This window comes from Pistacia vera, unplaced genomic scaffold (assembly GCF_008641045.1).
Source record: "Pistacia vera cultivar Batoury unplaced genomic scaffold, PisVer_v2 Contig342, whole genome shotgun sequence".
Classification (NCBI taxonomy): Eukaryota; Viridiplantae; Streptophyta; class Magnoliopsida; order Sapindales; family Anacardiaceae; genus Pistacia; species Pistacia vera.
This window is the reverse complement of record NW_022196160.1, coordinates 424,740-451,138: the sequence shown is the minus strand read 5'-3', so window position 1 is coordinate 451,138 and position 26,399 is coordinate 424,740. Positions and strand designations below refer to the sequence as shown.

General features: G+C 35.8%; 5 protein-coding genes across 5 annotated transcripts; 4 read left to right on the top strand and 1 right to left on the bottom strand.

The window, feature by feature from the left end:
* Positions 1 to 7,463: 7,463 nt before the first annotated feature.
* LOC116138562 (metallothionein-like protein 1) lies at positions 7,464 to 8,280 on the top strand. The gene is made up of 3 exons (XM_031424278.1): positions 7,464 to 7,598; positions 7,716 to 7,796; positions 7,899 to 8,280. The coding sequence occupies exons 1-3, from the start codon at positions 7,546 to 7,548 to the stop codon at positions 7,987 to 7,989; spliced, it is 225 nt and encodes a 74-aa protein (XP_031280138.1). The 5' UTR covers positions 7,464 to 7,545; the 3' UTR covers positions 7,990 to 8,280.
* A 2,300-nt stretch (positions 8,281 to 10,580) lies between these two features.
* On the top strand, positions 10,581 to 11,520 carry LOC116138561 (metallothionein-like protein type 2). The gene is made up of 3 exons (XM_031424277.1): positions 10,581 to 10,697; positions 10,815 to 10,895; positions 10,995 to 11,520. Exons 1-3 carry the CDS (start codon positions 10,633 to 10,635, stop codon positions 11,083 to 11,085), a joined length of 237 nt encoding a protein of 78 aa, XP_031280137.1. The 5' UTR covers positions 10,581 to 10,632; the 3' UTR covers positions 11,086 to 11,520.
* Positions 11,521 to 13,802: 2,282 nt separating this feature from the next.
* Positions 13,803 to 15,759, top strand: LOC116138633 (pentatricopeptide repeat-containing protein At1g07590, mitochondrial-like). Its single transcript, XM_031424335.1, has 2 exons — positions 13,803 to 14,144; positions 14,352 to 15,759. The coding sequence occupies exons 1-2, from the start codon at positions 13,812 to 13,814 to the stop codon at positions 15,606 to 15,608; spliced, it is 1,590 nt and encodes a 529-aa protein (XP_031280195.1). The 5' UTR covers positions 13,803 to 13,811; the 3' UTR covers positions 15,609 to 15,759.
* A 947-nt stretch (positions 15,760 to 16,706) lies between these two features.
* Positions 16,707 to 18,187, bottom strand: LOC116138577 (outer envelope pore protein 16, chloroplastic-like). Its single transcript, XM_031424291.1, has 6 exons — positions 17,919 to 18,187; positions 17,763 to 17,814; positions 17,650 to 17,681; positions 17,374 to 17,407; positions 17,165 to 17,232; positions 16,707 to 16,957 (listed from the first exon to the last, which is right to left on the bottom strand). Exons 1-6 carry the CDS (start codon positions 18,030 to 18,032, stop codon positions 16,817 to 16,819), a joined length of 441 nt encoding a protein of 146 aa, XP_031280151.1. The 5' UTR covers positions 18,033 to 18,187; the 3' UTR covers positions 16,707 to 16,816.
* A 5,194-nt stretch (positions 18,188 to 23,381) lies between these two features.
* Positions 23,382 to 25,343, top strand: LOC116138580 (mitochondrial import inner membrane translocase subunit TIM9). The gene is made up of 2 exons (XM_031424294.1): positions 23,382 to 23,588; positions 24,894 to 25,343. Exons 1-2 carry the CDS (start codon positions 23,494 to 23,496, stop codon positions 25,078 to 25,080), a joined length of 282 nt encoding a protein of 93 aa, XP_031280154.1. The 5' UTR covers positions 23,382 to 23,493; the 3' UTR covers positions 25,081 to 25,343.
* The last annotated feature ends 1,056 nt before the right edge of the window (positions 25,344 to 26,399 follow it).

The following is a 26,399-nucleotide window of genomic DNA, read 5'->3' as shown; positions in this document are numbered from 1 at the left end:
TGATAAATTGATGTTAATCGCGATACTACACACTACCGGTATGATAAGGAGCCTACGAGTCACACACATAGAAGATAATTTAAGAACCAGTTTATAAGAAAGGCGTTTTCGTCTTTTTAGGGAAAAAGGTATTTTGGTAATCTCACAGTGCAATTAAATTTGCTGAGGTCGTAGCCTTTATTTAATTTGATATTAAAATTAAATAAGTGAGATTACATTTAAATATGTGTTCGCATATATTTAAATAAATTATCATTATTGTTAAATGTTAATATATTATATATATATTAATTTAATTTAATTGAGATAATGATAATTAAAATTAAAATATCTAAATGGGGCTGTTTGGATACAAGGGGTGTTTGGGTTGGTGCCCTAGCCCATTCCATGATGGAATAGGGCAAAGTGTGCACTGTATGAGTGCAACACTTTGTGAATTAAAAAGAATTTTGTTTCATTCAATCATTTAGACTAAAATTCTAGCCCTTTTTTCTCTCTTCCACGCCAGTTTGCCTTTTGGTTGAATAAAATATTATTTGATTTCTTATTGGTTCTTAAGGCTAAAGAGGGTCTTGCTAGACCCTCTTTAGTTCCTTGGGGTTATCTTCGTGTGAACTACATTGGTTCGATCCTACTCTTGGGTCAGTAGCGAAACCTGTTTCAGAGACAAGTTGGAGGAGCCTCTAAACGTGCGTATGATTTCTTAACTTTAGAATGAATTTTCTGCAGATTCTAATTATTATATAAACTGTAAATTTGTGCACTGATCTTGGTTCTAAGGAACGATCTATGTTGTTTATAATTTTTGTTTTCCACTGCCATGACTTTATCGTTTCCTAACATGGTGTAGCTCCATCAGGTCATTGAAATTGTCGAGGTGGTCTCTGGGGTCCCCTCTCCCGTCAAACTTGCTCTCTGGTGCCCTGAATCCTTGTGGAAGTAAGGCTAGCGAACTTCCTCTGTGAAGGGGGAACTTACTATTTCGTCCACCGTGCCATTCTAGGGAGCTCTCAAATTGTTAAGCATTTTCAACATGTGATCTAAGTCTTCGTTGTGGTTGCCCTGGTTGGCTCTGTTCAGCCTCACTTCGAGCAAATGGGTTCGTAAATCTGCCACTTGCGAGCTCCTTCCAATGTGCACGTTGATGCGCGAGGTCGAGTCATGATGGCTAGGCTGATAAGTGCTATCGTGCTCGTTAGTATGTTGCTTGCGACATCGATTATAACCAGAACGTTAGTCATTGCCAAATTAACGCACTTGGCTCGTCTTGCGAGCTTGCAAAGATCAATCTTGTCTTGGGCGTGGGTTAATACCGACATGCTGACGCTGGGGATATCGTCGAGCATCTTAGGGGTGTCTGTTGTCTTTGCTTTCCCCTAGCGGTTGCTTCCCTAGTAGCCTTCCAGGGTTAGTCTACCCGCAGGATTTGTGCTCGTGAACAGATTGCAATTTGCGATGTTAGGGGTGTTGGTCGCCTTTTTGTGCTGACGAAGCAGATCGTCCACCTGCGAAATTCACACCTATTGGGGTAGCGTTGGTGAAGCATGGCTGGTTGAGATTCTGGGCACCTATGCAACCATTGTTCTGATCATCTCCACCAGCTGGCCGTTCTCGAGGTTTGACGTCCTTGCCCCCTAGTGGTTTGTGACATGTTGAGTTGGTGGGACGGGCAGTCGGCGTCCAACGATATCTTGTTGCACTTCCTTGTGGGTGGTTTCCACATTTTCAAGGTTTCCGATGCTAGTCTTTGACCTTGTGTACACCATTATGGGCCCGGATTGGGTTGGTTGCTGTGATTGTTCATCGGAATACCTAAGATGTTGACAGAGCCCTCCTTCTAGCGCTAAAATGTTGATACAGAAATCTGCACCAACCAGATAATTCTGATTGACCCTGTTAGAGCTGGAATGGATGTGAGCGTGATTAAAGATAATCAGTGATGAAGGTATAAAGATAGAGTTTTTAAAGTGGTTCGGCGAGGTAAACTCTGAAGCCTATGTCCACTGTTTTTTATTTGCGGTGAGAGTTTACAATGTAAATTCTATGAAAATTTTGTACCCCTTTTTCATAATTTGAGGGAGTTTATATACAAGATTTGTAGGAACGAAAAAGTGAAAATAAAGGGATTACAATTGATTTGAAATGTAATTCCAATATTCTCGTGATTGGGCGTTGGCATTGCGCATAAATTATTGTTGATCTAATCTTTTCTGCAATATCTAGGATTTGAGATAATTCGGGAATTGATTGAACAATTGTTCGGATTTTTCGCGACTAGCTTCTGCTGGGTTGAGCTACAGCTCGATTAGCTTCGCTAGGTCGAGCTGTATGTTGGGTCGATCAAACATTGTTGCCGAGCTGGTTCTGGGTCGAACTATATCCTCACGATAGTCCGAGCTTGGTGGAAAAATCACACACAACAATATATATATTAGAATGTGAAATATGGATTTATGAATGTTGATTTATGTTGCTTGTTGATTTAGTCTTTCTATCACGTTATGTTGCTTGTTGACTTAGTCTTTCTATCACGTCATAGCAGTTATGAAACGTAGGCTATTTTATTGCGTTCAGTTTTTTATTTCAGTTCTCTGTAAGGCTATTTAACAGCCAAATTTGTTATTCAATATTCAGTGGATTTCCTTCAATATTCTATCTGTGCAATTTCTTTAATCTTTATTTTTCTACAATTGGTATCAGAGCCCCATCACAGGGGCCTGATTATTTAGAAGCAGCATTCTTCTACGAGTATTTTTTGGTTGAAGGATGACGACAGAAGGTTCGTTTGTACAACCAGCAGTTCCAAAGTTTGATGGGTATTATGATCACTGGGCAATGCTCATGGAAAATTTCCTGTGCTCAAAGGAGTATTGGGGCTTAGTGGAAAATGGTGTTCCTGCAGCAGCAGAAGGTGTTGTTCTCACTGAGGCACAGAAAAAGCACTTTGAAGATCAACAGTTGAAAGATTTGAAAGCTAAGAATTATCTATTTCAGGCATTAGATCGTTCTATTCTGGAGACAATTCTCAACAAGAAATCTGCAAAGGATATCTGGGATTCCATGAAGCAGAAACATCAAGGTACAACACGAGTGAAACGTGGAAACTTGCAAGCTCTTAGAAAAGAATTTGAAGTTCTTCACATGAAGGCTGGAGAAACTGTGAATGAATATTTCGCTCGCACTCTTACCATAGCCAACAGAAGAAAGCAAATGGAGAAGAATAGGGAAGTACTGCTGTTGTTGAAAAGATTTTAAGATCCATGACTTCAAAATTGATTATGTTGTCTGTTATTGAGGAGTCTAAAGATATCGATACTTTAACTATTGATGAGTTGCAGAGTAGTCTGATTGTGCATGAACAGCGCATGAGTTCACATGTTGAAGAAGAGCAGGCTTTGAAGATCACCATGGAGATTTCTCAGAGGAAGAGGTCGTGTCTGGAAACTACAGAGGAAGAGGAAGAGGACGCACACACAGTCTTTTGATAAGGCCACAGTCGAGTGTTACAACTGTCACAAGCTAGGACACTGCATGGGAATGTCCAACAAGAACACAGAAGCAAATTATGTAGAGAATCAGGAAGAAATGTTGTTGATGGCATATTGGATACCAACAAAGTCAGTCGAGAAGACAGGTTTTCTTGATTCTGGTTGCAGCAATCACATGTGTGACACAAAGATTATTTCTCAGACTTTGATGGTATTTTCGAGACTCTGTGAAGCTTGGCAACAACACAAGCATGGCTGTGTTGGGAAAGGGCAATGTAACTGCAAGTAAATGGCCTAATACAGATCATTACAGGTGTGTTTATGTACCTGAATTGAAAAATAATTTGCTAAGTATTGGACAGTTGCAAGAAAAGACTTACTATTTGTTTCAGCATGGCAAATGTAAAGTGTTTCATTCCCAAAAGGTTTGATTATGGATACAAAAATGACTTCCAATAGAATGTTTGTTCTACATGCTATATCCCAACCTATAGCATCCACTTGTTTTAATACAAACACTGCAGACTTGACAACTTTGGCACTGTCGATATGGACACTTAGTTTTACAGGATTAAGACTCTTCAACAAAGGAAATGGTGAATGGCTTGCCGAATTTCAAACCTCCTTCAAAGCTGTGCAAAGATTGTCTGACAGGGAAACAACATAGGAACTCATTTCCTAAGAGCCACCTGGAGAGCTGCAGAAATTCTTCAATTGGTGCATGCGACATTTGTGGTCCAATTAAGCCTCTTCTAACAGCAAGAAAAGGTACCTCTCACTTCACTGATGATTTTAGTAGAAAAACATGGGTTTATTTTTTGGTGGAAAAATCAGAAGCTTTTGGGTTTTTCAAAAGTTTTAAGACCCATTTTGAGAAAGAAACAAACTGTTTTCTGAGAAGTCTACGCACTGATCGAGGAGGCGAGTTTACATCCCAAGAATTTGCCAATTTTTGTGATAAATGGTATACGGAGACAGTTAACAGCTGCATATACGCCACAACAGAATGGAGTTGCGGAACGGAGAATAGAACAATTATGAACATGGTTCGAGTATGTTTTCAGCAAAGAAAATTCGAAGTCCTTCTGGCCTGAAGCAGTTAACTGGACTGTAATGTTTTGAATCGAGTCCCACTCTTGCAGTGTTAAACAAGACTCCAGAAGAAGCTTGAGTAAAATTAAGCCTTCAGTTGATTATTTTCGGTGGTTTGGATGTATTTCTCATGTCCATGTACCTGACAATAAAAGAACTAAACTAGATGATAAGAGTTTCAGTTGTGTTTTATTGGAGTTAGTGAAGATCAAAGGCTTATAGATTGTATGATCCTGTTTCACAAAATCATAATCAGTCGAGATGTTGTATTTGAGGAAGACAAGAACTGGGACTGGGATAAAAGTATGAGGAAGTCACTACATGTGATTTAGAATGGGGTGATTGTGAAGAAGAAGTAACCGGGAAGAGGAAAGAAGTGAACTATTCTGATCCTGATATAAAGGCAATTCAGCAGACAGTGCAGTCGATGTTAATGCTGAAGTTCCTGGACAGGTTTTTTAATTCAGAACACAGACAGCCCTCACACACGACAGCCCTCAAAACTCAAGTGCAACCAGAAATCGAAGAGCACCTGTTTGGATGAGAAATTATGAACAGAGAGGGACTTTCTGTGAAGAAAATGAAGGGGAACTTGCCATGTTTACAGCTGCGCTGCTGCTGCTGATCCCATTCATTTTGATGAAGCTGTAAAGAGTGAAAAATGGAGAACAGCCATGGATGTTGAAATGGAAGCAATAAACAGAAATGGGACTTGGGAATTAACAGAACTACCTAAGGGAGAAAAACAATTGAGTAAAGTGGGTGTATAGACAAGTTGAATGAAAATGGGAATAGAAAAGCACAAGCTCGCTTGTCGCAAAGGGATATGCACAGCAATATGAGTAGACTACCCTGAAGTTTTTGCACCTGTGGCACAAGGGAGACAATTCGTTTGGTATAGCACTTGCAGCTCAAAGAGGGTGGTCCATTTATCAACTGGATGTGAAATCTGCCTTTTTACATGGTGAATTGAATGAAGAAGTTTTTGTAGAACCCTTGCGGTTTATGTCAGAAGGAAGTGAGCAAAAGTTTACAAGCTAAGGAAAGCACTTTATGGACTTAAACAAGCACCCCGTGCTTGGTAACATGTCGAGAAGCTTACTTCATGAAAGAAGTCTTTGAGAAATGTGATTATGAGCACACTCTGTTCATCAAAGTCAACAAAAGGTAAGTCTTGATTGTAAGCTTGTATGTGGATGATCTAATCTTTACTGGAAATGATGAATCAATGTTGAAAGGTTAAACATTCCATGAAGCTGAGTTTGATATGACTGATCTTGGCAAGATGAGTATTTCCTTGGCCTTGAGGTGTTGCAAAAGTCTATGGTATTTTTATTAGTCAAAAAAATATGCTTTGGAAGTACTGCACAGGTTTGGGATGGTAAGAGCAATTCTGTTTCAATCCTATTGTTCCTGGCTGTAAACTTGGGAGATGAAGAAGGAGTTAAAGTTGATAAGACTTACTATAAGCAGATTATAGGGAGTCTCATGTATCTCACAGCTACACCGACCAGATTAATGTTTGTAGAAGTATGATTATGTATATGGAGAATCCTACTGAATTACACATGCAGACAGCAAAAAGAGTGATGCGATATCTAAGAGGAACTTTTGATTTTGGGATCTTCTAAGGAAGAGAGGAGATGATGAACTTATTGGCTATACTGACAGTGATTATGCTGGAGATTTAGAAGATCGAAAGAGCACTTCAGGTTGTCTTCCTATTGAGTTCAGGGCAATTTCTTGGTCATCCAAAACAACCTGTAGTAGTTTATCCACCACAGGCAGAGTTCATCGCTGCACCCTCATGTGCATGTCAGGCAGTTTTGGTTAAAAAGGGTGCTAAGAAAGCTGGATCAAATCAAGGCAAGACATGTATTATTCAGTGTGATGCAGCTCTGCCATCAAGCTCTCAAAGAATCCAGTGATGCATGGTCGAAGCAAACACATTGATGTGCGTTTTCATTTTCTTCGAGATCTTACAAAAGATGGAATTGTGGAATTGATACACTGTGATACACAGGACCAGTTGGCTGACATAATGACAAAACCACTCAAGCGAAACACTTTTGTCAAGCTCCGAGAACATTTGAATCTGTTCTGAAACTGATGTAAACTGAAGCTTGCAGCATTCAGTTTAAGGGAGGAAATGTGATTTATGTTGCTTGTTGATTTAGTCTTTCTATCACGTATGTTCTTGTTGACTTAGTCTTTCTATCACGTCATAGCAGTTGAAACGTAGGCTATTTTATTGCGTTCAGTTTTTTTATTTCAGTTCTCTGTAAGGCTATTTAACAGCCAAATTTGTTCATATTCAGTGGATTTCCTTCAATATTCTATCTGTGCAATTTCTTTAATCTTTATTTTCCACTGGAAGGGTTTTGTGAGAGAGAAGCTGATGTTTAAATGATACGATGTAAATACTTTTTGCTACCAGATTTGCTGGAATCGGTTTTGAGTATTAACAAAATTAAACTTTGAATAAAAGAGTGGTATTTTGAAACATTTTAGATGAAATTATCTTTTAAGGCAACCTTAGGTGGGAAATAGTCGTTTAATTGTAATCGATACATTTCAAGATTTCTTTGGATCGGTTTCATTGCAATCATCTAAAACCACATAGAATTTTACTTGTTTTACCTCTTGGACTATGACATAGATTAATAAACCAGAACGTTGTTTAATTTGATTGGGCGGTGCTTACCTGTCAAAGACAGTGAGAGCTTATTAAGCGTTACGTGGGGTGGGTGTAAAGATGGCTAATATAGTAACGCATGAACACGCAATCTATATAAGATTGTGCCAAATGGACGGTAAAGATCCACCCCATTTCACATCAACTGTACTATAAATGCAAGTCAAGGTCGCTTCTCAACAACTCGTCTCATACTCTGAATCTGAATCTTCCCTCTGAACTCAAATCCCCAGTTTAGTCTTTGTAGATCTTCTCTTTTTCACCAAGAACATGTCTTCTGGATGCAACTGTGGCTCTAGCTGCTCGTGCGGCAGCGACTGCAAGTATGTAACATAATATATTTTCACTTTTACTTCCTTTAGTACTTATTTAATTTTGTGAATATAGTTTAATTTAACCAGTTAATTTGTTTCTGATCTTGGTGTTTGACATGTATGCAGGTGTGGCAAGTACTCTGACCCGTCTTTCTCGGAGATGAACACCACCGAGACCCTCATCGTTGGGGTTGCTCCTGTGAAGATGTATGTAAAGATTATGCAAATAGTAACCAATTCATTGAAAAAGTTTCAAACTTTAATTATTTTTCTTCATGATAATAATCTGGAATTTTACTGATGTTGTAGGTTCTCTGAGGGATCTGAGATGAACCATGGAGCTGAGAACTGCGGTTGCGGAGCTAACTGCTCCTGCAACCCCTGCAAATGTGGGAAGTGAAATATGAACATACCCGGATAAAGCAGCTATAGTTTATGTTATGTTATTTAAATAAGAAGAAACCCCTTAGGTCTTTGATGTAAATAAGAAAGCCAAAGGCTACATCAAATATATCCTTTGTTGGATTTGTTTTGTTGTAGCTCATTGGCTATAGTCTGTGTCTTTGTAAGGTTTGTGTTATGGCTGCTTTTAACATGGGAGTTCAATGTATTTGTGAAAGGAATTGGTGAATTCTGTGAAATCAATGAGTAACTTATAGTTTAATACATCTCCTTTCAGTTATGTCTACTATAATCTTGCTTCTCTCGGTTTCTAATTTTCTATTATTATATTTTATACTCCCCCGATTTCTAGTCTAATTTTGTCATATTGGTTTGGAAGTCAAATTTAGTGGTTCAAATACATTGGTGTCACTTGAAAATGTGATAATGAAGAGAGTAAACGACTTTTTCCCACCCAAGGTTTTAATGACAGTTTACCACCCAAAAAGCTAAGAGCAATACTACACTCAGGCTTAAGTCACTGAATTTGTACACCAAATAATATGGAAAAATCCTGAACTGTTAAAATTAATCAACGTCAAGATTTTATTATATCATTGGGTGTATAAATTCGGTGCACTCGGTGACTGTATTATTTTCTAAAAGCTAATTTTGGTTGATTCGGACAGCTTCTTCGTCATCATTATTTGAATCTCCGGTTTCTTTTTTACAAAATTCTTTTTACTCGACATCTGATTTTTTGTTTGGTCATTATAAAGCTAGAGTTTTTGCTTTTAGTTAATTTTCGACTGATTTTGATGTCAAATATTTAATCAATCACTGTCGTTGGATCTATCTGTCCCTGTTCTACAAAACACATTTTACCTTGCTCTTGGTAACTCGCAAGAAAGTGAAATATATTTTTGATAAAACATATTCTACTTGGCTCCTGCTAACTTGCATAACACCAACTAATACAGGGGAGAATAACATTTTTCCACCCAAAGTTTGGTAAAACGACACTTTTACACCCTTCAAGTTTCAAAATGACACATTCCCACCTTTCGTTAGATTCTATTATATTTTCCGTTAATATGTTAATATTTTACTGAAAAGATGAAAATATATTTAAATATTTAACTTTTAATTAGTTAAAAAGTTAAATATTAAAAAGAAAAAAAGAAAAAATAGTTAGTCTCACCTAAAAAGTTTAGAATAATGCTATGAAATTGATTAAAGTTAAATGGTCTTAATATTTATTTATTTATAATATCATAAATAACTCATCACTATCGTTAAATAATTTATTAAATTTATAATATTTTTCATAATATAATATTTTTCATTTTTACTAATTAATATAGAAAATCAATATTCTTAATTAATTAAATAAACAAAAGAAAAATGATATTTTTACACTTGAACTAATAAATAATCAAGTAAAAACTTTGACTTAATTAATTTTTAATTTTTAATAAACTATTTAAAAGTATTCTTTTCAATAAAACATTAACAGAACCTGATAAAGAATGAGAAAATGTCATTTTAAAACTTGATAAGTGGGAAAGTGTTGCTTCGCCAAACTTTGTGTAGGAAAATGCCATTTTCAAATAAATTTTGCTGAAAAAATAGTATTTTAAAATATTTTAGATTAAAAAAAATGTCATTCAGACAAAACTTAACTGCGAAGAAACGTCTACTCTAATGAAGAGAAGGTTATAGAAGAGCCTCAAGGCCTTCAACCCTCAATCGACATCGAGTAGAACGGTACATATAATTTAAAGAATTTAAGTTTTATTATAGTTCATACTCATACCGTCATACGTACGTATTTGATTCAAGACTTAGATTTATTTAATCTTATCAAACCTTTTTTAACACTTATCAATAAGATAGTTACTCCTTAATTTATTAATATATATTTTTTTGTTGATATTGATTGAATTAATATAATTTCTAGAGGGTCCTACCCAACCGCCTGCGGGATTTCGATATTCCCACAGTGGATGGCTAAGATTTTTCTATTAAAAAAATTGGCCTTCGTTTACTTGGTCAATTTTCATGATTAATATTCTCGTTTACTTAAATGGATTTAAAGAATCTCAATGCTTTGTTTTAATTCTCCATCTCTCCTTTTCTACCACTCTGACATCACAGATAATATACATCACATCATATCATATCATAATTATATTAATACATTTTAAATCTCTCTCCCCACTAATTTTTATCTGGAGAAAAAGACTTTAGTTATTTAAATCAATCATCTAAAAGTCTTGTTGGAGTTTTACAAAATTATCATCTATCACGTTTATCATCCAAGATTGGCCATTTGGCCTGACTACCTTGATTATAAAAAAATAAAAAAAATAAAACCAGTTTTACTTCTTGTTAACAGTGAGAGGTAAGTATAAATTTTATTACACGTTACGAGGAGTGAGTATAATGATTAATGACAAGAAGTATCGTAACACATCAAGACACAACTGATATAAGATTCTGCCAAATGGACGGTTAAGATTAATCTCTTTCACATCTCCTGCATTATAAATAGCATTGCAAGGGCGCATTTCCACATCTCATCCCACACACCGAGTCTTTCAGTGATCTCAAATCCCCAGTTCAGTACGTCTTTGCAGGTCTTCTCCTTTTCACTAAGAAAATGTCTTGCTGTGGTGGAAACTGTGGCTGTGGTGCCGGCTGCAAGTGCGGCAGCGGATGCGGCGGGTATATAGTCCATTATATTTTTATTTTTTACTTTTTTTAGATGTTCTAATTTTTGTGAATTTAGTTTGATTTTACTTGTTAATTAGTTTCTGATCTTTCTCTTTGACATGCATGCAGATGTGGCATGTACCCTGACTTGTCTCTCTCGGAGACCACAACCACTGAGACCCTCATCGTTGGGGTTGCTCCTGTGAAGATGTATGTAAACATTATGCAAATAGTAACAAATTCATTGAGAAAGTTTCAAACTTTAATTTTTTTTCATGATAATAATCTGGAATTTTGCTGATGTTGTAGGTTCTCTGAGGGATCTGAGATGAACTATGGAGCTGAGAACTGCGGCTGCGGAGCCAACTGCTCCTGCAACCCCTGCAAATGTGGGAAGTGAAATATGAACGTACCCAGATAAAGCAGCTATGGTTATCTAAAGTTAAATAAGAAGAAAACTTAGGTCTCTTTGCTGTAAATAAGAAAGCCAAGGCTAATACAAAAATCCTCTGCTGGATTTTGTTGTAGAGCCTTGGCTAGTCGGTGTCTTTGTAAGGTTTGCGTTGCCGCTGCTTTTAATATTGGGAGTTCCATGTATTTGTATTTCTGAAAGGAGTGGGTGGATCTGTGAAAATCAATAGAGTAATGCATCTCCTTTCAATAATTATGCTGTACTATTGCTATACTTTTGTTTCTCTGAATTTGTGTCATGTTGTTTTCATAATTTGAAGTTAGGTGGATCTGAAAATCCTTTCTGACCTAATCTTCTTATCTTCTTGGGAGACGTGTATGTTTTTTAATTTTTATGTATAGATATTCTAAATTTCCTGCTAAAGATGACAAGAGTTTGTCTTCTTTCTACTTTTAACCTTTTTCAATCATAGAAGAAAAGAAATGTCATATTTACGCAGATTAATCGCAAAATCTTGCAGAGGACCTGCATGGTATTGTAACTTGAAAGCGATCTAAATTTGTAAACTGAGAAACCAACGAGTAATTATTGCAGAACTTTCTAATCTCAGAAAATGAATGTGGCACTGATATTTCTGCGGGCACAAATCCCTAACAGAAGTACACAGAACACTGAAGGGAGCGAAGACCCCAGAAATACAAGTATACACACGCGAGTTAGAGAGCGAAGGCACCAAATCCACCGCAGATTTCCTTTTGTCGATAAGAAGTGTCTTTTGGTATTCGATATCTTTTATGGATTTGTGTAGAAAAGTGTTAACAAAGGATAATAAATTTCAAAAGTTAATAATTAATTGGGGTCTGAATTTCTTACAGGGAGCCCTGATGGGGCAGCAGATTGGTATCCCTTCCATTTTAGCCTCCAGGCTCCAGCAAGGACTGACAGTGAGGTTTCCATCCATCAAATCCAGTTAATTGTCTGTTTTATCATATTATGAAGTCAATCAAATTCTTCGTAACGTCAAGAATAACTTAGAAAACTCTGTAAGCAGATTCTATAATTGGTGGTTAATATTTTTTTATTCTTCATTTAGATTATTATTATAATTATTACCTTGAATGTTTTTATGTTTTTAAGTTTATAGTCTGATTTTTATATCTTTAATTACACGAAAGCAATTATTAAGTGTCATCATCTTATTTTTAAAAGAGTACACGACTTTTTTCCACCGAGGATTGCGTTAATGACACTTTTTCATCTAAAAGATTTTAAAATATAAATTTATTATATAAAGTTTATATTTTGATTACTACTTAGAATACATTTTCTCAAATAAACTCTATCTAGGTTGTTGAGGCTTTTGAAAAGAAGATGTTATTGAGTCTTTTGGTGGTAATAGATTAAATTTTGATAGTAGAAACTGATCAGAATCTGACTTGGGAGGAGTGGTTGTGCGTTCCACAAATCGCTCAATTTTTGACAATTAGCAGGGTTAGTGGACAGTGACAGATCCAGAATTTTTGTCGAGGAGGGGCCTCCGTGGCTCCGTCATTATTTACTAAATAACTAGTAAAAACTTAAAAAAAATCATGAAACCTTAAGCAAAGAAAATAATACAATATCAAGAACCTGAGAAAAAAGAATGTAACAACGCAATACTTTCCTATTTGAATAAATTTATGAGAAGCAAAAATTTGAGTAAATGTGTTAAATAAACCTTGAGCAAAACCTTCTTTTAAATTTATTTATTTATTTTTTTTATTTCCAAAGATTATAATATAAATTATCATAACTTTGACCAAACATAACCTAAGCTAAAGTCAACCAAAATTTAAATCAAGTCAACATTGCATTGACTTTTAATATGAATTAATAAATAAAAAAAATCTTGATATAAACATAGATAGTAACTCAAATTTCTTTATTTATTTTGAGTAGTAGGATGGTGATGTTTGAAATGTAGAAAAGTGATGGGTAAAGGGTGAAGAATAACGTCTTTTAAAATATAATTAAGGTTTTAATTTGGGGAAACAAGTTCATTCTTAGACACAAAATACAAAATAAACTCACAAGATCCATGTCTTTTCCCCTCAAATTAGAATAAAAAACCTCAAAAAAAAAAAAAAATGCACGATTCAACCCTAAAATAAACCAAATTGAAATGAGCAATACACATACATAAAATTGATAAAATAGAAAACAGAGCTAATTGTGACATCTTGAATAGTGAAAGCTTCAACAATTTCAGTCTTAAAAGTTTTACCCTCAAAGGGGCTGAATCCGCCCCTGTTAGTGGGAGCAAGATTTGAAGGGTTTTGTTGAGTGATGATTGAGGAAGAGAATGGTGATGGTGTGCGGTCGTAACGGTGCCGGAATTGGCCGGTGATTGGCCAAAATATAAACTTTAGGTAGTAAATTGGTATTTTGAAACTCTTTGGGTGGGAAACTGTCATTAAGGCAAACCTTGGGTGGGAAAATGTCGTTTACTCATTTTAAAATATAAATTTGAGATCGTTTGGAAGGAGTGATTTATTATGTTTTCAATATGATAATAGATAAAGGGTATATATTACAAGTCAGTGAACATGAAATATTACTTCTCGTAGTTTGCCTTTGTCTTTGTCCCAAAGCCAAATATTTGGATTGATTTCTCTGTCCTTCTAAATTGATTGAATCAAAATTAAGTTTCTTTAACTGATCAAAAGAGGAAAAGCATGCAAACATTCGGCCTTTTGGGCCAACGAAGATTCATTCAGGCAATACGTCGAACAATTTCAATCACCTCTTCATTTTCCAACCAAACAGCTACTGGTTTCAATTTTCTTTGCACCCAACCAACCAATGACGTCCCGGAGAAAAGTTTTGAGGAAAAACAACAACAACAAACCAAGTGCTTGTCTTTAAGAATTGAAAGGCTACCAAGAGGCGAACCAATTGGGTCCGCATTTCAAAGCTGGATGGGTGAGGGTTTTCCCATACACAGAGGGGACATTTTTCACGCTATTAATCGTCTGAGAAAGCTTAAACTGAACAAACGGGCTCTTGAGGTACTCTGTTTTAATCAGTTTTGCTTGCTTTTGAATATATTTGTGCGGAAACTTATAAAGCAATGAACATGTTTGTTTAAATGTTTGACTGAATTCTTTTAGGTGCATAGATACGTTATTTGGATTATTTATTTTCAAAAACTGTCATAAATTTGATGGAATTTTTATAAAATAAAATGTATGTTAAGTGTTTTATTACTTCGACAGGTGATGGAATGGGTGATCAGAGAGAGACCCTATATGCCTAAAGAATTAGACTACTCTTATCTGTTGGAATTCACTATTAAACTTCACGGGATATCACAGGGTGAGAAGCTCTTTTGCTGTGTACCGTCGGATTTTCAGAATGAGTTGCTTTATAACAATCTTGTTATCGCTTGCTTGGACAAAGGCGTGATAAAGCTGTCTCTTGCATACATGAAGAAAATGAGGGAATTGGGTTATTCCATATCATATTTGGTCTTCAACCGTCTAATAATCCTCCACTCATCTCCAGGCCGGAGGAAAACCATCCCGAAAATTCTCACGCAAATGAAGGCTGATAAGGTGTTGCCACATGTGTCCACCTACAACATTCTAATGAAAATTGAAGCTAATGACCATAATATTGAAGGGTTGGTGAAGGTTTTTGGTGATATGAAGCATAAAAAGGTTGAACCAAGTGAAGTATCTTATTGCATATTGGCTACTGCACATGCAGTGGCAAGGTTGTACACTGTGGCTGAAGCCTATATTGAAGCAGTGGAGAAGTCTATGACAGGGAATAATTGGTCAACCCTGGATGTTCTTATCATATTGTACGGATATATGGGGAAAGGAGAGGATCTAGAGAGGATTTGGGGCATTGTGAGAGAACTCCCTAATGTTCGGTCTAAAAGTTACATATTGGCAATTGAAGCATTTGGTAGAATGGCACAGCTAAATCGGGCTGAAGAGCTTTGGTTAGAAATGAAGACAATGAAAAAGTTGAAAGCAACTGAGCAGTTCAATTCCATGATATCAGTATATTGCAAACATGGGTTAGTAGATAAAGCCTATGGGCTTCTCAAGGAAATTGAGTTGAATGGGTGCAAGCCAAATTCCATAACTTATCGACATCTTGCTTTGGGTTGCTTCAAAGTAGATATATTCAAGGAAGGGATGAAGACTCTGGGATTGGGAATGGAATTGACAACAAGCAAAAAGGTCAGGAATTCAACTCCATGGTTGGAGACCACTCTTTCAATAATTGAGATTTTTGCAGAGAGGGGTGATGTTGGGAATGCTGAGAAGTTATTTGATGAACTTAAGAAAGCTAATTATACCAGGTATACTTTTGTGTACAATACTTTGATAAAGGCTTACGTGAAGGCCAAAATTTATGACCCAAATATTTTGAGAAGGATGATTCTAGGAGGGGCGAGGCCTGATTCTGAAACCTATAGCTTATTGAAACTTGCTGAACAGTTTCAAATCAGAAGATAAACTTGTATGACTGATAAATTTTATTTATTCTTTATTGACTGATTCTTCTTGTAGAAATATCATAGATTTTTTTAATGTATTATTGTTGTAGTTGAAGAAAATATGATAAACAAGATGGAAAAAGTTTGGTAGCATTATCGTGTTAAATATGGGGAAAGATGGTCTTGAAATTTTTGTTGAATGTATGTCTGCTACTTGCTAAGTTGGTTTTCCCTTCAGAGCTGACTGCTGAGAGTAAAACAGGGTAAAACTCCTTGCGGAACCCTTTCAGTTGCAGCTATCTATGAGAATTGAAAACTTCTTAAATCATGGGCCCTTACTGGCTACTTGCAGTGACAATTACTTGTTATCCGAACATGGGTTTACATTATGGGTGGGTAGGTGGGATTTCGGCATGCATGGATATTCCATGAAGCTGTGGAAATAAGGGAGCCTGCAGCTTTGATTTTCTGATAACATTCGCATCTGCTAAGTTTATGAGTATATGGCAATCAATTAAACTTTCGGATGGTGCATGATCGATGCAGTTCTAACTTTAGTATAGCCAGTTTCTTCATGATCGATGCAGTTTCTATTCTTTTAAGTAGCCAGCTTTTGAGGAAACAGGTAGAAGTGTGAAGAATAGAACCATTAAATAATTTACTGGAAAAAACTGGTTTTGAAGAAGACAATTCTGATCTCCTATATGATAGCAATTAGCCTTTTCACTTTTAGTCTCGGATTTCAGTATTTTTGTGCTCCACGGGGTGGTCTAAATAACATTCAAGCGCATTTCTAAAACCTCTTGCTCAAAGAATGTGAACAACAATGGCATGAGCCTTAGTAAATGAGAACTATTATGATGCACCTTACTGCTCATAAACATCAGTGTGATAATTTTTTCAGGTCCCTGTCCTTTACCAGTGGCATGATAACCTTCTATTGAACTGTATTTTTTATTGCTTCAGAAAGTTATTATAACCCTTCATCATAATAAAACGATATTATTTAACCAAGGTAAAAAATTCTAATTTTAAAAAAAAAAAAAATATGTCACTGCTGGTTTTTTCAACTCAGCAGACCATCTCTGTCCTTTAAGCAAAGACTTTTACAACCAGATGAGAAATGTCTTCGTTATTTTGACATTATTATGGTTCTTATGAAGAGATGAGAGAAACATAAACATAAAATAACTACTCGAGATAAAGAAAGAACTTCAATTCCCCGTTTCAGGTGAGGTAACTGAGGAATTCTGCAGCAGTTGCAATGGCTCCTCCTGTGATGGCATCTATCACAACCTTGTCTTTGCTTTTGTTGGTAGCTGCTGAGATCAGAGCCCCGGTCAAAGCACCCCCAACCATGGCATTCTTCTGCAATTTATCCAAAGACACAGAAAATAGAGGGAGTTAGAATTATTAGTTGAAATAGATATAGAGAGAAATCCATCAAATAAATTTGCAAGTACTTATGATTAACCAATGCTTCACATTTCACAACAATTAAACAACGGGAGATTGAACATTCTTATAACTAACAGCGACGAAGAAATACAGTTCAGCCAAATACAGTGAACATACCCAGTCTTTGGTTCCACGAAGCCTTTCTGCTCCATACTCCATTCCCACATAAACTCCAGCTACAGTTCCTGTTGTTGCACAGATTAAGATATTAAAGCTTTCCTCATTTCTTAAAATAAAGAATGCCAAGAATTTGTCCAGGAACGTTACAAAATCTTTGACAGAACATATTTTTATATGTGACAATACGATATATACAATACCCTTACCCCAATATGCACCTTCTTTACACATCTTCTTCAACTGCAATAACAGCATTTTCCATTAGAACTATAATATATATTTTTTTTTTATGCTTTTCCGATGTCAATACTGTTTCTATTGTGTCAAAAAACTAATGAACACTTTTGATTAAAAAGGAAAGTATTTTCGAGCGGTGAGATGGGATCAAACAAGGCAATCCATGGATTTAACAATCAACTATTCTGAATAATCTCTAGAATTCCTTCGAAGCAAAAATATAATCTCAAAATATCAATACTCACACTTTTCTCCAAATTGTGACTCGAAAAACTCCCTGAAAATAGCCGAAAATAACTGATGAGTCTCAAGAATGTTAAAATGTCCTTGTTTAAAGCAAAAGGAGAGAAAAGATTACCGCTTTTGACGATGTGAAATGCATCCTCTGCGGCTGATCTTGCAGCTGCCACCTGAAAACACCAAACACCGATCGATGGATTAATTTAAAAGATACAATGAATGAAGATTAAAAGAAAAATAAACAAGAAATAGAAGAAAATAACTGAAAGATTACAGTTCCAGCCTTCAAGAAACCATCGACGGTGACATTGAGAAATGGATTGCCCATGTCTATAGCCACATCAACTTTCGGGGCTGATAAAGAACCTGAAAACCTGCTGCTCGGCATCTTTCTTGTTCTTTTCTTCACTCACACTTTCACTTTGCTCTGATATTTTTCTCTTCTGAATGTTAACCTGATCCTACTAATACCATGTTTGTTTGCTTATAAAGGACGGTGTTGAAACGTGGTTGTTATTAGGACGCTACATTTGTCACGGTATTTTCTTTGAATTTTTTCTTCAATATAAACCCTTTTGTAATATCTGATAAAGCATTCAGAAATATCATTTAAAAATTGAATTTTTGTTTTGAATCCCGATAGACGATAAAGTGGGAACTGAACATGATCGTTGAAATTATTTGATTCAGGTGGTAAATGATAGCTTTGTCTGGGACCTGGATCCTCTGTATAATTTTCATCGGTTTGTATGAGCTTTTGTTGTCACATCCATTTAACCTTTTTTATACCCTGCTTTATCAATTGATGCGATAAAGCATTTTGGCTTCTTATAGCAAGTTCTAAATTTATATGACATTTGTAATATAAGATCATTACATCCTTGATTAATGATATTAGAGTAATGATATGCCCACAATTTTTTTTTCATAATCTTAACGTGAGTTAATATTGTTATATTAATAAAATGATTTTGACTAGATTAAAGAATTCATAAGGAACGGTTGTTCCTCGTAAAAAGAATAATCGTCCAACCATTAACAGTTATTCCTTATGAAAGAGGTGATTATTCCTAACCATTTCTTTGGTTGTTTCTTAAAGAATAGCAATTCCCTATAAAGGAATAAACATCTGTTTTTGCTAGTGTTTTGATGTGGTGGGAGCTGATGTAATAGTGTTAAACTATTATCACGTTGGGATTGTAAGATTGTATTGTAGCCGTAGCATTTTTCATGATATTATAATTCATTCTGAAATGAAATGAAGATGGTTCATTACAGGCTCAGCTTTGATCATGTTAATGCAATCTTGATGCTTGTGTTACTTTTTACTCTGTTTTGAGTACTATAAAATTTCTAGTCAGTCTTATGATTTTTGTTCTTAGATTCAATGAAAGATTTCTGACATTGGAGGAACAATCTAAATCAACTCAGCTGCCATAAATTATGCAGTAAATTCTTACAGAGCAAGAGATTGCATCCATGAAATAAATGCAGCTCAAATTGAGTAAACGGGTATTTGTCTCCAACTAATTCTTCCACCAGCCGTGAAGTGGAATGCATAGATATGGCCCTTCTGCACAATTTCATGCCCATTATCAGGCCTGAACATGGGCGCCGGAAACACTGGCCAAGCACTGCCTCCATCCACTTGACGAACACTTTCATTTTCTCCAACTAAAACCCATACCTCCTTCCCAACTCTCACCATTCTTGCTCCATATTGCCTCACCCTTAACCTCTCGACTTGTTGGTTCGGAAAGAAACTAATCAGTCTCCACCCTCCAATGTTCAGATTAATCAATTTATTCCACATCCAGAGTTTCACTCCTAGCCAATTTGACCAAGTGAGCAGTAACAAACGGGAGTTCAATGATGCCACAGCAAACCCATCAGCCTCCTTAGGAACAAATGATTCCAACAACTGCCATGAGTTTTTGCTGGGATCGTAAATTTCAGCTGAGCGTTTGAGGGTTGTGCCACCACCCACGATGCAGAACTTGTTATTGAGAGCAAGGCCTGTTCCAAAAGCCCTTGGTATATGCATTGGTGGTAGTGCTTGCCATTCCCACGTCTTCAGGTTCAACTTCTCCGCCAAATTTAGATACTCTGCAGGTTCAACATCTGTAGAAACCAATGAAATAAAAAGGTGCTTAGACTTGACCTCGATGATGGAAATTCACCTTGAAAAAGAGTTAGCGAAATTATGGTTTTTTCCAAATTTTAGTATACATTAATTTATGGCGAAATTGAAAGACTAAAAATCTTCATATTAAAGGACTAAGTAATCATATTATGAAATACTGAATTTATTCAGGTTTCAATGAAACTATTTTGGGTATAACATAAAGGAAATTTTTTTGCAATGCTATGAAAATTGAATAGAAAGTTCTTTGCAGGCTACCCCTGATGTAAACTGATTTGAATTAAGAGATCTTCATCAATGATGGACTTGTTAATTCATCAATGGCTCTGCCCAAAATACTAAGTATTACAGTAATCTTTATCATAAAGGGCCAGTCTTAAAAAATATATACACATGAAATCAAGTATACACTTACCGGAAGGGCTCCCCTTAAACCCGCCTGCTAGGTAGAACCACCCATCAAAAATGGCACCAGAAGCACCAATTAGATTCCGATCCCCGCACTGCATTTTGGGGACATCTGTTAACATATTGCCTTCAAACGAATAACTACATAATGTAGCATGAAGATGAATACCAAGAGGCAGCTTGGCGCACAAAATTTGCTCAGACAGTACCGCAATAACTTGAATTCTAAACAATGGATTTCGAGGGACTGCCACAGAGTGGAATTGCATGGGAGAACATAGATATGCAAACCACTCCCATGAGTTGCACCAACACCTGTGTTGTTGCTTTTGATCATCATTTTGTTGAAGCTCTTTCGGGACTTGAACGATTGAAATGTTTTGAAAAATGCCACTGTCTGATACTGGAAAAATAGAATTATTTAAAGTGAAAATGGAAAGATCATTCGGTTCTGTATTGGAAGAGACATGAGGTGTTCTACTTAGGTACCACATTGGGTTACAGAAATCAAGATTTTTGGAGATAAAGAAGAGATATGAAATCAGGGCTTTTGGTATTTAACCGTGAATGGATTTAGTAGAGATTCTAGGAATAAAAGTAGCTCTATTTGTTTAGATTTTTTACGGGCTTAATTTTATTCACCCAGTACAAGCAGTACAGCTGTTTGCTAATCAAATTTCCGTTAAATTTAACATGTGAAGGGTATAATAGAATCACAAAGAGTTCTGGACAAATTCAATAGTCAGAACAACAGACTCGATGCACTTTTAACTGATGTCGGGGTATATAATACTTGAGTAATGTTATAGTTATCGAAAGATGTGCATCGAATAACGTAACAAAATCTTAATCGTTAATTTATTATAAGTTAATATTAATTAACGGTCAGGATTTTGTCACGTTATTCGGTGTACAAATTCGATGTGTAACTTTCGGTAACTCTATCATTTTTCATAATACTTTACGGAAAAAAATGTATTTAGATTACTCAAAATGTTATATTAATAGTCTTTAAAATTATTTGAAATTTTTAAGAAAATATGTTTAATTAGTTAGAATAAATTAGTGGAGATATTATATTAATATGTTTAGTTTGGAGGAATAAATTGATAGTTCTGCTATTTAAATTATTAAACTGTTTTTTTTTTTAAATATTAATATAATATTATTTTTATTATTGATTTTTAAATAAATTTTTTAACCCCCAGCATTTCAAATTTAGCTAAAACACCCATACTTATATAAAACTTTAATTTATAATAAAATCACCCCCACCACCCCAAGCCACTGCTCGCCACCTACAGCCGAAAGTCGCCAAAAGTCATTAGACATCGTCGTGAGTAGCCGAGAGCCACCGAGAGGCTCCGATATGGTCGTTTCTGGCCATATTGATGGCAAAAAAATGTCATATCGGAGTAGATCTGGCCCAAAATGGCTATAACTATTCTGGCCATTTTCGACCAAATCTACTTCGATATGAAATGGCCATATTGGAGTCTCTCAATGACTCTTGGCGACTTCCAACAGCAGTAGGTGGGTGGGGGTGGGGGTGGGGGTGGTGGTTTAGGTGGGCTGCAATTTGTTTTAAATTCAAGGGTAATTTTGTCCATAAAGTTAATTAATTGGGGTGAAATAGTAAAAGCCAAATTCATGTAAATTAATTTAAAAATCAGGGTATTATTGTTCTAAAATTTTATTAATAAGGGATAGAATTGTAACAAAAATAAAATTACCTTGGTAATCTTACAATACTTAAGAAAATAGATGTTATCAGATTACCTCCAATATTACCAACAGTAATTACTATTGGTATTGAAAAATTACTGAAATTTTATATTACTTGACAACCAAACGTGGTAATCAAGTAAGATAAGATGACATAATCCTAGTTTTTCTATATAACCCTCAACCAAACGCCCCCTTAGGGTTTATACTCTTGATCATATTTGATACATGTAGTTAATTATAGTTTTATACTCCCTCCATTTCAAAATATGTCATTTTAGGAAATTGCACAGTTTTTAATATACTAACTTTTTTAATGTAAACAATTTTCCCCCCTTATACTCCATCAGATTACCTCCAATATTACCAACAGTAACTACTATTGGTATTAAAAAATTACCGAAATTTTATATTACTTGACAACCAAATATGGTAATCAAGTAATATTACTTGACAACCAAATATGGTAATCAAGTAATATAAGATGACATAACCCTAGTAATCCTATATAACCCTCAACCAAACGCCCCCTTAGGGTTTATACTCTTGATCATATTTCATACATATAGTTAATTATGGTTTTATACTCCCTCCATTTCAAAATATGTCATTTTAGCAAATTGCACACTTTTTAATGTACTAAACTTTTTTAATGTAAACAATTTTTCCCTCTCATACTCCATCTCTTATTTACTCTTCCCTGTCAAAGTGTGGTTTTTAGTTTTCCCGCCTATGTAAAAGTGTTAAAGTGTATTACTCTATCATCTCTGTTTTTTCACTACTCACCAGGGCTGAACAATGTCATAGTAGAAGTGGAGGCAAGACAATTAAATGCTATCAAAGCTACTTACTAGTGAACTATTAAAGCCAACGTTAATGCTATCAAAACTACTTCTTCTAGTAATGTCATAAACAACGAGTACACCAACAACACCTTTATAACAAGCAAAAGTAACAGTTTTGAACCTCTCTTGATCAGCAGTGTCCCAGATCTGAAATTAGAGAGAAATGTGAAGAGTTAAATGGTGTTTGAAAGAGAAAGAGAGAGAGGAGACGAGGGGCCAGAGAGAGAGAGAGAGAGAGGAGACGAAGGCTAGAGAAAGAGAGGAGACAAGGACCATAAAACGAGAAAGAGAGGAGACAATGACCATAAAACGAGAAAGAGAGAGAGAGGGTTGCTCAACTTTTTGGTCAAACAATATTTATTTGGGAAAAAAATAATAAATTTAAAACGACATTTATTTGAAAATAGAGGGAGTATAAGATTAGTTCAAATTATCATGGAGTAAATAAAAACAAGATAAAGATATCAAACTAATAGCATAAATAACGTAAATGATTTGGGTGAAATAGTAATTTTTCAATTTCTGTGATTAGGCCCAGTTCACGGCCCTGTATGTCTCGAATAGGCCTTTTAAAGGAAGAAGACCACACGGCGGCTCTTTAGCAAGTGAAGTATAAAATATAAGCGTAAAGCCCCATTTCAATAAACCCTACTTCTACCTTTGGTTCACCGAAACAAGAGCAAGAAGAAGAAATAGAGAGGTGATTAGCGGAGGACACAGGATCCAGTATGGACAAGAACATGTTAGCAGGACTCGAGGGTCTTCCTGAGCAAGACAAGGCCCGAATGACTTCTATGATTGATCATCTTCAACTGCGCGACAGGTTTTTTTTACATTTTTGTTCCCTTTAGATTCGCTTATTTCGAATTCTCTGCTTCTTGTTCATCAGTATCAGATCAAACCTCTATTAACTTTTCAACTAGGATGCTTACCTTTATTTGTTTTTGCTTCATTTTAAGTAATTTGGGACACTAATGTGAAACTATCAAGCTGTAACTCTAATCATCATTTAAGATTTCTTTTTAAGTGGGTTTGAGTTTTTTGTTTCCACTTGTGGCTTCGCTTTCAAATTTGTGCAATGCAAGTTGTAGGTCGAATTTGTGAACTTGTGGCTTGGTTGATGGAAGTGAAGCTAAAGTAAATTGATGTTCTTCTTAAAACCAATGTAGCGTTTGTGTTGCAAGTGGACGTTTTGGGAACACCAGCTTAGTATTTTTTTTAATATTTTACATTGATTTTCATTTTCATAGAAGGTAGATCTTTAGTATGCCTAATTCAAGTTATACATCTTAGCTTTATGAATGCATATGCTAAGTTAATTTGTGTTACGTTTTATTTTGCGGTGATGTGCCCATGAGCTTATAGCTTGAAAGTGTCATTGTGTTGTACTTTTTGGGGTCGTTTCAGGGCTGAATAGTTTCTGAATAAATTGTCAGAGCTGAATAGGTTTGGTTAAGCAATTAAATGTTGTGTTTTCTTTGCTCACATATTGATCTTTGGCTGTTAGCTGAATGTATTAAGTGTGCTTTTAAGGGTTTAGATATTATTATGCTAAGTCATTATGCCCATTTTTTTCTTTTTTCTTTTCTCCAATGGCTTCACTTCTTAATGATGGTTGCACGATTGGTTTTAACATCTGTGACATTTTTTAAGTGAAGCGAGAAGTAGTTCTCCTTAAAACCAATGCAGCATTTGTTATGCGGTATTTGGACGTTTTGGGAACAAAATTTACTTTGTTGTACTTTTTCTCCTTCCAGTAGTTTTTTCTTTCAAATTTCTGTGAGGAAAAAGAGGGTTACTTCTTGAGCATCCATCCTAAAATTTCACTTCATAAACAATTAAACTAAACTGCAAGAACACCTGGTCCAGATGCATGGCATGCCTGTAGGCCGAGCCACATGTCTAGTAGCGAGGCTACACATTTGTTGGGATGCTAAATGTGTGTTCTAACTGGTTTGTTTCTCTTATTACTTCTGTCATGATTCCTTCCATAGTTTTTTCCTCTGCAAGTGGTTTAGTAATATGAATTATTTTAGAAGCATCTACGTTTGTTTCCTTAATGCTACCCTGTTGATAATTATTTCTGTCAAGTGTCCTTATTATTTGTTTACATGAATTGGAAGTGTAGTTTGAGGATGTACAATTCCCTTGTGGAGAGATGCTTCAACGACTGTGTGGATAACTTCACACGCAAAAATCTACAGAAACAAGAGGAGACCTGCGTCATGCGATGTGCTGAGAAGTTTTTGAAGCATTCAATGCGTGTTGGCATGAGGTTTGCAGAGCTCAACTCACAAGCACCCACACAAGAATAGTCCCAAAAGGAAAAACCATAAACGGGGTCAAGAAACCATTTTGTTTATTCATGTAGAATTTCCTTTTTGGATAAAAGTAGGGTTTCTTTATTTTTATTTTTCTGCATTTGCCTCTAAAAGGAAAACCCCCCAAGTTGCGGCAGGATTAATGATCTTCATTGTTTTCTGAAGAAGAATCGCAACACATTTATGCTCTCTAGAAATTGAATAATTGAATTGATAAATATGCATTACTGGTTACTGGCCTACTGCCTCTGGTTGTTGATGTCAGAGAATTTCGAGGCCAAGTTCATAGCTTCTTCTTGGATCGAGGAATGTATCTAAGATATGCCAACGTTTTCTTAATTAAGCCGAACACATCTCATTCAGCTTTTTATGGTCTCTAATTAGCAGGGGTAGGGACCAACGCTGCTTTGGACACAAAATTAATTTATGCAAAAATTTGAAACGACTTTGATACACAAGAAGATAGAAGGGCACCTAAACTACAAGTTTCTTCTTAAACCCTTTTACAATGTTTTAAAACCCAACCTGAGGTAGAAACCCGACAAAGTTGCTGTATCCCAGTGGACAAAAACTTTTAAAATTTACAAATACACCTTAAAATTCTGTTAAGTCCCTATAGATTTAAAATTTAGCAAACACATCCCAAATACAAATCGGCTGACAACTGATTAGCAGCAGAGACTCCTCAGATGCAACCCCAATTATCCCTTGAACTCATTCCCCTTAAAATATATCCAAGATCTGGCCAAAATAGGTTCAATTTCGACCAGATTTCACCAACGCCGATGTCGACATTCCAAACTAGATTTCATCGACGTCGACGTTGACAACCCTTCCCATCACCCAGAAATTACTCTCCTCTTCCTCCCGACCAAAACCCACTTGACCCCACCCTCGTTAACCTTGTCAATCACAGGCAAAAACCAATTGTTGCCGCCGCCAGTTCTGTTCAATTTCCGGTTGATTTACTCACCGAAAATCAACTCCGTTACCACTATTGCATTCACCGACACTTTCTCTTTAAAAGCTTCAACATCCCGACCGTTAATTGTTTACAGATCATCCTCTCAAATCCTAAGGTTTTGGGTGAATAGAAAAAATATAAACCTAACCTGTTAAAGCTTCCGGGTCCCAATTAAACTGGCCAGGCCAGGCTGGATTTTAAAACATTACCTTTCTTCCAACGTGAAAGTTATACCGTACTTTAACTACAAATTACTGTACTGTGTTGAATTAAAATTTGTCAGATACTAATATGGAACATGTAGCAACAGCCTCCAGAAACCCAATTATAAAGTATTATGCAGAGGTAT